This window comes from Pipistrellus kuhlii, unplaced genomic scaffold (genome assembly GCF_014108245.1).
Source record: "Pipistrellus kuhlii isolate mPipKuh1 unplaced genomic scaffold, mPipKuh1.p scaffold_m20_p_3, whole genome shotgun sequence".
In the NCBI taxonomy this organism is placed as follows: Eukaryota; Metazoa; Chordata; class Mammalia; order Chiroptera; family Vespertilionidae; genus Pipistrellus; species Pipistrellus kuhlii.
The window spans coordinates 112,370,936-112,384,614 of record NW_023425529.1 but is presented as its reverse complement, the minus strand read 5'-3'; the positions used below and the strand labels follow the sequence as shown (position 1 = coordinate 112,384,614).

The 13,679-nt window shown below is 41.2% G+C and overlaps 1 protein-coding gene across 2 annotated transcripts in view; it reads right to left on the bottom strand.

Moving 5' to 3' along the window:
- EPSTI1 (epithelial stromal interaction 1) overlaps positions 1–13,679 on the bottom strand; it is a 108,780-nt gene that overhangs the window by 36,779 nt on the left and 58,322 nt on the right. Inside the window, exons 7-8 of one of the 2 annotated variants that reach the window (XM_036458338.2) lie at positions 5,125–5,218; positions 258–290 (exon numbers count right to left, since the gene is read on the bottom strand). In XM_036458338.2, the coding sequence (XP_036314231.1) occupies positions 258–290; positions 5,125–5,218 (127 nt within the window). The remainder of the gene's footprint in view (positions 1–257; positions 291–5,124; positions 5,219–13,679) is intronic. The other variant, XM_036458339.2, reaches the window with a different exon arrangement.

Below are 13,679 nucleotides of genomic sequence, written 5' to 3'. Positions count from 1 at the left end.
GATGTTCCTCTCTCATTGATATTTCTCTCTCTCTATCCCTTCTCCTTCCTCTCCCTTCAAATATCAATAAAAATATATTTAAAATAAATAAACAAACAAACTTAAGCACTTGTTCATTTATCAGAATATGGTTCCTAGTTTTGGATTCAGAAAAAAAAAATGGTTAGACACATAAAGTGTCATTCAAAACTGGAAAATCGCCTGGCACCTTAACTATGAAGACTTCAAAGTTACTTGTAATACTCATGGAGGCTTACCCAGCTGTGATCCCTAGGCAGGACAGGAAGTTTCTGTTCAAAACCAAGAGAGGAAACAGTTCTGATCACTATTTTTTTTAGTTTTAAATCCCTGAAACTTCTATATCATTATATTTAGGTATTTTTTTCTAACATTAAATATGAATTTAACATTATATTAAAGCTTACATTTTTGTTACTCAACTAAAATACAGTTTTAGCAGAAACCGGTTTGGCTCAGTGGTAGAGCGTCAGCCTGCAGACTGAGGGGTCCCATTCTGGTCAAGGGCATGTACATCGGTTGCGGGCACATCCCCAGTAGGGGGTGTGCAAGAGGCGGCTGGTCGATGTCTCTCTCTCATCGACATTCCTAGCTCTCTGTCTCTTTCCCTTCCTCTGTAAAAAATCAATAAAATATATATTTTTTTAAAAAACAAAAAATAAAATACAGTTTTACTCGTCCTCTCCCAAAGCTATGCTTATGATATAGTTATTCAATAAATAATATTTAACCCTCATATGTGTAAGCACTGTGGTTAAGACATAATCCCAGACCACAACTGTTTACATCCTAGTGCGGAAGTTAGACAAGAAGATCAATCATTATAGTACATCATGATAGGTATTGTGAAAGAGGAAATATAAAGAAGGACATTTAATTAAACTGGATCAAGGGCACCTTTTCAAAGTAGATGACACTAAGTTGTGTCCTAAAGAGTGAATTAGAATCAGACTAAGGGGGGGAAGGAAATTTGAACAAATGGAGAAAAACACTATTGATTTTCCAGGGCTGCCCTATGATAACAAAGTATCACAGTCTGGGTGGCTTAAACAACAGAAATTTGGTGTCTCACAGTTTTAGAGGCTGGAAGTCCAAAATCAAGGTATCTGCAAGATTGGTTCCTTCTGAGGACCATGAAGTAAGGATCTAGGCCTCTTCCTTTGGCTTGGAGATGGACGTCTTCTCCCTGTGTCCTTTACATCATCTTCCCTCTGTGTCCGTCTCTGTGACCAAATCCCCCCCTTTATAAGGACACCTCTACTTTTGAATTAGAACCCACTCTCATGACCTCATTTTTACTTGATTACCACTGTAACGGCCCATTATCCAAATTATGTCACATTCTGAGGTGCTGGAGGTTTTAAATTTAAATTTGGGGGTGAAGAGGACACAATTCAACCCATGACAAACATTAAATTCCTATTTCAAGATGGTGGAATAAAAATGTTTATGCTCCTTTCTTCTCTCAAAAATTACCCTAAAACAAGAAGAGGAAATAAAACAAACAAACTCTATCTTTTAAGACTGGGAGACAGCTGTATTCCCAAACAACAATCTATAAAAGCAAAGTAGATGGCAGAAGGGTAAGTGACTGAGAGAGGAAGAGCGCAAGCCTGAAGACTCACTAGCCAGGGGATAGGGGACACACATAAGAAGCCAGTCTTCTCCATAGATCAATGTGAGGACTCAGTATCTGGATCAGTTATTAGGGAAGGCTGATGGATGATGGGAAGATGCCTATGCCTGCTTCCTCCTGAAAATTCTTCCAATCCTGACAGGAAATCAAAAGTATACTCTCTACATAAACTAAGAAAGGCAGGCTTGGAACCAAGGCAGCGATGGTCAAACACCCTACTGAGAATGAAAGGATTCTGTGAAATCCAGCATACTGAGCAGTGGGCCTCTCATGCTCTCTGCACTTTCCTCTGAGAGGCAGAAGGTGGATATTTTATCCATGAAACAGAAAGTATTATTTTTAAATAGCAATGCAGAAAAAAAAGAAGCTCTTGGCAATCAAAAATATCTCCTTTCCCTTCACAAAAGACAAACCAGGAAAATATTCAGAAGATAATATATTTTTTCTTATCTCACATGTATTTTCTTGTATCTGCTCCAAGTTTCTTAAACAGAGCTCCTAAAATCACTATAGTTTTCTAAGTGATAAGAGCAGAAGGAGCATCTTTTGTTTTAATGGGGCAACTCTGGGAGGGCTCCTGGATAGAGGCTGGTCTCCAGAGAAACCAAGCCATAATTAGAAGCTTGGAATTTTCAGTCCCACCTCCCCCTGTCCTCAAGAGATGGCAGAGGAGCTACTAAATTGAGGGTGCCTATGTGGGGAAGCCTCTTTAAAGATCTCTGAAGCATGGGGATTCAGGGAACTACTAGGTAGGTGAACATATCTACATACCAGGAGGGTAGCCCCACCCCAACTCCATGGGGACCAAAGCTCCTGTGCTCAGGACCCTCCCAGACCTTTCCTATGTATCTCTTATCTGTATTTGTATTATACCCTTAATTCACAGATAAATGTGTTACCCTGAGTTCTACAGGCTGCAGTAGCAAATTAAGCAAGCCCAAGGAACCTCCAATGTGCAGCCATGCTGGACCAAAGTTGTGAGGAACCTGTGGACCTACTAGTTGCAACTGGCACCTGAAGTGGAGGCAGGCTTGTAGGACGGAACCCTTAACCGGTGGGAACTGACATTTTCTCCAGGTAGGAAGTGTCACAGTTGAGTTTAATTGTAGGGCACCTAGCTGGTGTCCCAGCATTGCTTACTGTGAGAGAGAAAAAAACCTACACATCGAGTGTCAACATACACTCTGTTGAGAGTGTGGTGGTGTGAGAGCGAATGAGACACAAGGAAGAGAAAAACTGGATTTTTTTCCCCTAACTTAATATGCCAAGAAGTGGAGGGGGGATAGTCAAAGATAAATTAGAGAAGAAAGATTTTTTTTTTTTTTTACAAAATGTTAGAAGATAAATCTAGGATGCCTAGGGTTTGAATAATAAAAATTCCATTAAGAGAAAATGAAGATAAATAAATCAAAGAAATAACACAAGAAAATCATTTAGAACTAGAAATGAGTTTCCTTCATTCTTTAAAAAGAATAAAGATGATCCTGCTCTGAGACATCACTATGAAATTGCAGAATGCCAGAAAAAAAATATTACAGTATTTCCAGGGAAAGTAGGGGAAAGCCCTTTTATAAGGACTGATATCCATATGGCCTTGGATTTCCCAAGAGCTAATACTCAAGGTTAGAAGAGCAATGCCTTCAATATTCTGAAGGGAAACTATTTCCAAACTGGAATACTTACCAGAAAGTTGCAAGCTAAGAATGAGGGGTGAATAAAGATAATTTCAGATATGCAAGGACCTGAATATGCATCTTCCCTTAAGAAGATACTAAATAATATGCTCTACCAAAACAAGCAAAATAAAGCAAGAATGTAGATGAGACCCAGAAATGGGGGGACCCAACATAGGAAAGCAATAGCAGTAACTCCTCACGGACCACAGGTTGGCGACAGCTGCCCCAGATGACGTTAAAGCAGTGATTCTTAACACTGGCTGCACGTTAGAAACACTTGGGGAACTTTAAGAGCCCTGAAGTCAGGGCCAAGGAGCAACAGCATCTCTGAGGGTAGGACCAACACACCAGTGAATTTTAAAGCCCCCCCAGGTGATTCCAATATGCAGACAAGGCTGAGGAGTCTGTGAAAGAAAAGTTTCAGAACCAGAACTGAAGGAAGGCACTCCAGTGTTCAAAGGAAACTAAGAAAATGCAAAGATAAAGTGAAATTTTTAAAAAGAGAAAATGCAACTGGCTTGGCAGCGAGAATATATTTACATTGTCATAATAAGGAAACATATAAAATACTGAATAGTTATATTATGAGAATAGGGGAAATAAATTATTATGAAGACAGAAAAGTAATTAATCATGAGATGGCAATATACACATTCATTTACGGATACATAGAGTCAAATAACAAAAGAACAGCTAGGGGAGTGTGGTGGGATGAATACCTTCCATGTCCTAATCCCTGGAAGCTGTGAATAGTACCTTATATGGCAAAAGGGAATTTGCAGAAATCATGGGTCTTGAGATGAGATGAGCCTGGATGATTTAGGTGAGCCCAATATAATTACAAGGGCCCTTTAAGAGGAAAGCAAAGTCAATGAGTGCAGAGAAGATGATGTGAGAATGGAAGCAGAGATGAGAGTGATGTAGCCACATGCTGAGGAGCCAAAGGATGGTCGTGACCAAGAGAAGCTGGAAGAGGCACAGACCAGATTCCTGGCTCTAGCCACCAGAGGAACCTGCCCTGCTGACAATGATTCATACTCATTTCTGACTTCTGATTCCAGAACTGTCACAATAAATTTGTGTTGTTTTTTAGCCACTAAGATATAGTAATTTGTTACAGCAGCAATGGGAAATTTTTTATTGAGTTATAATTGACATATAACATCATATTAGTTTCAGGTCTACAACATAATAATTCAATATTTGTATATATTGGGAAATAATCACCACAGTAAGTCTAATTAACATCCATCTGTCACCATACATTATTATAAAATATCTTCTTGTGATGTGAACTTTTAAGGTCTATTCTTTGGCAACTTTCAAATATGTGACAGAGTATTAACTACAGTCGCCATGCCTCACATTAAATTTCTTAACTTATTTTATAAGCAATTGGAGCTTAATACAAAGAGTTTACAGTGTTGGAGTAAAAGTGGGATTGAAGGCCTACAAAGGACATATAACTGTAAGTGTTGACTTTTTAAAGAACGTGTCATATGGATAAAAATTAAAGTAACCAAGCTTCACTGAGTGTTTAAAGTAGTGAAAATATATGGCCATGAATACATAAGTGATTGAGACAGTGCTCCTCAACATTAAGTCACCCACAGACCATGTTAAAAATGCAGTTCTGATTTAGGTTGCAGTGGGGCTTGAGATTTGTCTATATTTCTATAAGCTCCAGGTGATGTCCGATATTCTAGTTTCACAGGTCATTCTATGCTCTTAATCTTCATTCACTAAATGCTTCTTTTGCAGTACCAGACAGCATCCTGCATGACATTCACTTACCCAAGCTGAATATTGTAGGTTATGGCAAGCAGTTTGATAGGTGCTTCTGTTTGGCAACTCTGTCTCCAGTCTGCTCAAGAACTCAGCAGTTTTGCTAGCAGAAACACAAGTCAGTGTTAGTGTCTTCATAAAAATAGAAATATCATTACTTATTGTGCCTTTGGAAACTAGCCCAGGCTTGTATTAGGTGATGCCTAAAAGTGTCACAGAGAGAACAAAAGTTTAGTTTGAATGCAGCAGGAAATCAAAACAAAATGCTATTACAAAACTGCATTTTTGAAGAACATTATTTCAAAAAGTATAAGTCCTAAAACTGAACCCATAGGAATAGGTTCTGAATCTATAATTTTATTTTTCTACTTTCTGTACTTTGACATGGAAATAAATGCTCTTTCAGATTCTAAAGTATGGGGCCTTATTTTCCTATCTGCACATTTAAAGCTTGACACTCAGACTTCACTATAACATGAAACATTAATCACTCATAATATCTCATTTCACACTGGTTTTACATTAGGCCCTTCACCTTCTTTTTCCCTGGTCACTTCATTTCCATTAACCACTTTAGGATACACAGACCCTCTAATCCAGTAACTCTTAGCCATTTATGTATCATGGACCTCTTTTGGATTCTGAAATCAGAAATAGATCCTCTGTTTCCAAACACACACACACACACACACACACACACACACACACACACACACTTGCATTTGATTTGTAAGCAGAGCTTGTGCTTCTGGCCTGCATTTCTGACATGAAAGATTGGCTTAGTCATGTCCTCAGAGTAAGTGAGAGGTTCCTTGACAGCATGGATAGACCTGGAGAATATTATGCTCAGTGAAATAAGCTGGTCAGAGAAAAACAAATACCATCTGATTTCACTTATATGTGGAAGCTAATGAATAAATGAATCTACCAAGCAAAATAGAGACATACTCATAGATAGAACAGGCAGACAGGTCAGGGGCTGGCAGTGGGGAGATTGTTTGTGAAAGGGTTGAACAAAAAAGAAAAAAAGACAGAAAATTCCTGGATATGGACAACAGTGTGGTGATTAGGGGAGGGGAGGTTTGAGGGGTGAATGAGTGAAAGTGGAGAGGGGATGGAGGGGATCGATGGTAATGAGGTGGGGGGGGGGGGCATACAAACCATCACCCTGGTTTTGCCTCTCATGTACATCAAGCATAGAATACTGGAATTGCGTCCTGGCTCTTACTTCCATAATTGGCCCCTTCTACCTACCATTGATTTATTTCCATTCCTTTGTCTTTTCCTCCATGTTATCTATGGGATTTGTTATCCTTCTATTCCATATTCACAAACCAAATATCTCCATCAAGGCCTGATTTATAGTGCACCAGATCCTTCCTGCCTGTTCCTATCTGCTTCCTTCCTTCTGGTATCCCTCTGTTTTCCCCTAATATTTTAGGTCTAATGCTAAGGTCCAATTCATCAAGCACTTAGTGCATGGACATCAGAGAAAATACAAAAGGCCTGGCAGGTGAAAATCAAAATAAGGAATTAGAAATTAAACGGAGATGCCAACATCATTTCAAATAATTATTTCAGTAGAACATGTCATTTGAACAAGTTCATAAGCTTGAGCTTGGAAAGAAAAAGCTCAAAGTTCAATAATGTACATAACCCTTACAAACATAAGGCTTCAGCAGTTGAGACAAGCAGCCTTCCCATTTGTCTAGGATTGCTTATCTTGCCAAGAATAGACAAGGAGACTAATGAAGTCTCAGAGTCTGAGAGCTGCCCCAGTGTCTGGAGCTTTATGAAATCATCAGTCAAAAGTATAAAGAGAAGAGAGTTGCTAAAAGTTTGGATGAGACTTCTGAATATCCTTAGCTGAGTGCAAACCACAGGAGAAAGCAGGGGAAAAGAAACACCATGACAAGCAGGGAAGAAACATCAGATAAGGTTTACTGGCAGCCCTGCATTGTGTTCTGATGGTTGCATTTATCTGCCAATTCCAGCACAAAGATTGCTGGGTAGCTAACAACCAGCATAGCCCTTGTGCCAATGTCACTGACCCACCTGTGCCACAAAGATTAAATCATAATGACAGGGCCACAAGACTGTCACAAAAATGTGAGAAGAAGCGTTTGGAGAATGTGGATTATTCCCAAGTAACTATGCAAATAAGACAAGTTCCAAGTTACCAAACTAACTGGTATTGTTCTACTATTAGTACAGCATCAGATGATTGAGTGTTGACAAATAGAAAGTGAAAGGGAATAATGTACACCACCACTTCCAGGATCAAATAATTGTAAACTTCCCACACATGCACCTCCATATATTTCTTCTCTAGTGGCTGCCCATGAAAAGAGACAACCCCAGCACAAACTTTAAAGTTATATATATACATACAGTGACAATTTAGACATTTAATGATATTAAGGATTGTTGACTTTTTCTAAGTGTGAGAAGTTTTGTGATTGCGGTTTGTGTGTGTGTGTGTGTGTGTTGTGTGTGTGTGTGTGTGTGTGTCTGTGCATTTTTCTCAAGAAGAAAATGTGATTTTTTCTTTATTTGTTTATTGATTAAGGTATTACATATGTGTCCTTATCTCCCCATTGCTCCCCTCCAGCACTCTGTTCATGCCCTCACCCTCCTGATGTCTGTGTCCATTGGTTGTGCTTATTTGCATGCATACAAGTCCTTTGGTTGATCTCTCCCCCTTACCCCATCCTCCCCTAACTTCCCTCGGAGGTTTGACCATCTGATCATGCCATGCTTCTCTGTCTCTGGATGAAAGGGAAGAAGAAAGAAAGAAAGAAAGAAAGAAAGAAAGAAAGAAAGAAAGAAAGAAAGAAAAAAAAAAAGAAAGAAAGAAAGAAAGAAAGAAAAAAAGAAAGAAAGAAAGAAAGAAAGAAAGAAAGAAAGAAAGAAGAAGAGGAGGAGGGAGGGAGGGAGGGAGGAGGAAGGAAGGAAGGAAGGAAGAAAAAAAGAAAGATAAAAAGAAAGAGAGAGAGAGAGGGAGGGAGGGAGGGAGGGAGGGAGGGAGGGAGGGAGGGGGAGGGAGGGAGGGAGGAAGGAAACATAGGAGGGAGCAGGACAGGTTGTAGGTAACTGTTGGTCAGAAATGGGTGGGTACACGATGAGGTTCATTGTACTATTCCATGAACTGTTACCATATGTTGGATTCTGACTTCCTATTCTCCTTTCCAGTCCAACCCCAGACACAACTGGAGGAGCACTCATGTCTGAGTCATCCAATCTTCTCACAAAAACAGTGGCAGGAGTGGTCTGAAGGAGGGAAATGCTGTAATGGGATGGGTAGTCTCAGAGGCAATGTTGTGCTCAATGGCTCAGCGATTTTTGGTCCTTGAGCATGGACACTGGCCCTGTGTGCTTAAGTGCTTGATCCAGCCATGCTTGTGCTTGTGTCTGATGTTGCTTGGCTAGTAGTCATTCCCGTGTGCCTTGCCCCAGCTCAGCTGTGTGGTGGGGAGTCCCCAAGCACTGGGCAACCATAACAAGGTTTGGGGCTGGAGCCACCTGACATCCAGGAAAGCCCTACTGACAGGACACAACAGAAGACTCGGGGACCTGCCCAAGAGAGCCATGTCTACCCTCGGATCACCTAAAGTCATGTATTAAAGATGAGAGAGCTTATATTGGTTTTTCTGCCTGAATACCTCATCTGAAACCTATTCACTCATGTCTTAAATGAGCAAGAAAAAAATATATAGTATTCAAGCTATTATATATTTTGAGGTCTGTTTATTACAGCAACTACCCTACTCAAATAATACTACATAAAGTAATGCACACAAGAGAATAATTTCTCAATTTCAATTCCAAAAGTATATAAAACGAGGCTAAGACTTGATGAGGAAGAATAGGAAAAAATAATTCTCAAGAATTTGTCTTGTCATCTTTGCTGTTTCAGAACATTAGTGGGGAGAAGCTAAGATGGAAAAGAGCCTATTCCCTGGGAGCTGACCTCTTGTCTTATCTATCCCCTAGGCCAGGATATAAAATGTATCCCAATACCACTAATTGTATTACTCCCGGTTAATAGTAATATCAATCTTGAGGACAGGTGGGGTTTGGGGAAGAGAAGCTACATGTGAGAAAGTCAAGGAAGAAAAGGAACATGGCTTGTTATCTTCCATAAGATAAAATGTAAAATCTGTTACTGGAGATTCATGAGTGAAAAAAATTCTGACCTTTTTGAAAGGACAAGAAATATAGAAAAGGCCACAGAGTGCAGATTGTGTCTGTGGATCATTCAACTAGCACAGAATTGCAAAAAGGACAATTCCTATAAGGCTATTTTTTATGGTTAGAAAAGAACATTAGGGTTTTAGCATTCAAGAAGGAATAAAAAATTAACTTAGACCTTTAGGAGGTTATGAGTCAGGCACTTGCCACACTCCACACCTCAGGGCTCAGCACCTTTCTCTAGCTGCTCTGTTTGTGTGGCAACTTTGCACCACGACTGGTCACATAAAAACATTCTAATAAAAATGATAAAGTTAAACAGTTGTAACGAGGAAAGCTCCCTCTCTGGGAAAAAAATCCAATTACAAACCCTGGTATAATATTTTGTCTTGTTAGGAGTGGATGGGGCAGCTTTACCTTCTTTCATCTGTGACCCGGATGTCTGCAGGGTGTGGCCAGGTGATATAAGGGAGTGAAGTGGGCCTGGAGTGCGGCACAGGCGCTCAGACTCAATGGCATATGGCAGCTGCCACTCAGGTCAGTGTTGAAGAGACCAGAGAAAGAAGAGAGGATTTTAACAAACTAGAGCATGATCTTCCGTAGAAAGGGGTCATCTGCTACTGAGCTCCAGGCTGTCACTGCCCCATGGGGTCACAGCCAGCATTGCCAGATATCCTAGTTTTTGTAGGTAGAATAAAAATGCTAACAACTGTTAATGTGAAGTAGGTTAGCAATTAATTCAAAAATTTTGAAACACTGTGGGCTAACACTGTTCTGAGCAAAAAACAAAAACAAATAACACACACACACACACACACACACAAACTGTGTAGGTGAAATGTGGCCCCAAAGGCCACCTGTCTGTGAGCAGGTGATTTTATATTTGCATGTCCAGGCTTGTGTATTTCATAATTACATATTCTTTATATTCTATTTTTAAAAAAGAAGAAAAGACAAGTAAGGTTGGTTTCTAGTATTAAAAAGATAGTTGCTATACTAGTTTATGTATTTCAGCTAAGAGTATATTTCATATTTATTTTAATTATTAAAGAATATCATTTCATTTATAGTTTATAACTGCATGAAAATATTTATTTTAATACATAAAAGAAATGGTGGGTCACTCTAAGATGCAAAAACTCACAAAATATCCTACCTAATAAAACAGTAATACGCAAATTAACTATCAATCTGCTCAAGCCAAGCCCAGCAGCCAATCAGAGCGAGTATGCAAATTAACTCCAACCAAGATGGCTGCAGCCACAGAGAGCAGTTGAGAGGCTTGGGTTTCCCCAGCAATAAAGGAGCCCAAGCTTTCCACACACCCTGGCAGGCCTAGACCTCCACTTAAATATACGAAGTTTCAATTATAGAAGCTAAATCCCAAGAAAAACTGCAGCAGCCACAGAGCTAAAGAGAACAGGATAGGGTTGCCCCTGGCAACAGAGGCATATCCTGGAGATTTTCCCACATTACTTTATAAGCTACCTTATTGATTTGACAGCTGTATAGCATTCTATAATATGGATAAAAATAATATATTTAAGACACTCTTACTAATGGGTAGTTATATTGTTTCCAAAAATATTCGGGTATGTACATCTTTATGCATATGTATGAGTAATTTTCTAGGATATCTATATAATAAAGAGGTAATATGCAAATTGGTCCTAACGGTGTCACAGTAACGACCAATTTGCATATTGACAGACCAGCAGGAGGCTGCGCACAGCAGCAGAGGGCCTTGCATGAGGCTCACTTCCATACCCCTGGGGTCGGAGTCCTCTTTTTCTCCGGGTGAACGCACCCAACAAAACCCCCTGTGACAACACGCCAAGGCTTTCTCTTGCCGTCCATCCATCCATTCATCAGCCTGGTCTGACTCGGGCTCACATCCTGGGTGGAACGCCTCCCCCACCCCCAGGACAAGTCGGACCCTGACCATGCCTGTGCAGGCACGCCCATTGCCTGCAGATTCCAGAGGGGAGAGGACTGAGAGCCACTCAAGGCCTGGGAGCCGACATGCCCAGAGGTCAGGGAAAGGCCTCCTCCTCCCCCCCGCCCCCACACACACACACACTTCAGCACTCAATCAGAGAAAAGCCTCTCATGCACACGTAATGCAGTGGTCCCCAGAATGGATGATGGCCTGAGCTGGCTGGACCCTTCTCCAACACAGAGGCGAGGCGGGAGGCACAGGCCACATAGGCAAGACGCAGCTGCATCATCGCTCAGCCCCTTCAAGTCAGTGCGAGAGGGCCCGAGTGCCCAAACAGAGGCAGCTACAGGTTCCAGAGAGGAAAGCAGTCAGTACTAAGATAGGACATAAAGCATAAAATTTTTAGTGAGCCTGTAAAAAGAGTAAAACAGTGAGGGAGGAGGGGGGAAGATGAGGAAGAAGGGAAGGAATGAGGAAAGAATTTTATAAAGGAGTCAGTAGAGAACAGAGTTAAAGAAGGAAAGAGGATGTATGAATGAACTGTAGGAGCTATAATGAAAATCAAGTATAGTTGTGTACTGGGGACAGATTTTAAAAGTAGGAGTCAGAAAAGAAAAAAAAGATAAATGATAGTAAATAATTAGGCAGGTAGATAGATGGTAAAACAATGGAAGGAAGTAGAGAAAAATATATGGGAAATGTAGGATGAGAGAGAAAGAGGGAGAGGAGAAAAGTGTTAAAGGGGAGCTGGTAGAGCATAAAAGGAGAATGGGAAGAAGGAAAAAATAGGGCAGGGAGCAAAGCAGGTCTGAGGAAGTGAAGAAAAAATTAATGTGGGAAGGAAGGAAAAGGGGAGGGTAAAGATAAAGGAAGGGAAACCAAGATGGCGGCATAGGGTAGACACCTGAATGCAGCCTACCACAACAAATTTGAAATTAGAACTGAAAAACAGGGGAGGCATTGCCCTGAAGCGCGGGATGGCTAGCGGAGAGGAGGCTCTGCCATCTGGGAAGGAGAGAGAAGGCACGCTGAACCTCAGGAACTGTGAAGGTACTGAGAACTGTGCACACGAAAAGGCGCTGGCTTACTCCAGGCGCGCGGAGAGGAAGGGCCCAACCGAGATTGCTGCTGGCTTACTCCCTGTACGCAGAGAGGGCTGGCCGGGCTGAGTTCCCTAATGGCTTACTCCCAGTGCGCGGAGAGGGTGGACAGCTAACACACGGCTGGCTTTCTTGTTCAAGAGGAAAACAGAATCACCCTATTGCTCTGATAGACAGCCCCAGACAGGGAGAGGCCAGACTGTCAGGCAGTGGGCAGAGATCTCTCAGAGGTGTGTGAAGCCAGAGGCCCTTACTGTGGGACCTGGGGAGGAGCCAAAGGAAAAACAATGCTTGTCTGCACCACCCCAAGACTCCGCCCCATCTGTGGCTGAGCACAGAAGCTCTCCCAGAAGCTGGCTTTCTCTAAGGAGGGATTGGCCGGAATCCAAAGCTTGTCTGCACCTTTACCAAAGAGGTGTGCACGCCTGCAACCAATCTTCCAAAACTCTCCATGAACAGGACTTTTCTAAGGATAGACTGACAGGGAACCAAAGATTGTCTGTGCCACCCAGAGACCCCGCCCTATCCATGCAGAGTACAGAAGCCCTCCTAACTAAGACACTGCTGATCCTCACAGCCAATTGGCTTGGAGATCAATGCTTCCCAGTGATACCAACAATAAGCAAGGCTTAACAGCAAGACTGCACACACAGCCCACAAAGGGCTACACCAAGACTGTCCACTGCAGGTAACAGGGAAGGCTGTGCTACTGGGCTCTACCTGAACACCTAGTACACAAAACCATTCCATCAAATCAGGGAAACAACTAAAATGCAGACAAGAGGAAGGACACAAAGGAAGGAGATGGAGGAAAAGAAAAGATTGGACATTGAGTTCAAAACTACAGTTATAAGGTTATTCAACAATATCCTAAAAAAGGCCGATAAAATAAATGAGACCTATGAGCATATGAAAAGGGAGCAACTAGAAATAATAAGGGATCAACTAGAAATGAAGAAAACATTGTCTGAAATAAAAAATATTATACAAAGTCTTAAAAACAGACTGGAAGATCGCAAGAATCAAGACAAAGATTTAGAACACAAAGAGCCAGAGGACACTCCTCTGCAGAAGGGAGAAGATAAGAGAATCCAGAAAGTTGAAGATAGTGTAAGAAACCTCTGGGACAATTTCAAGCGAACAATTTCAGAATTATGGGGATTCCAGAAGAAGAGAGAGAGCAAGATACCGAAAGAATACTGGAAGAAATAGTGACAGAAAACTTCCCCCACCTGGGGAAAGAAATAGACTTACAAGTCCAGGAAGCCCACAGAACACCAAACAAAAGAATGCAAGGAGGACCACACCAAGACATATCATAATTAAAATTCCAA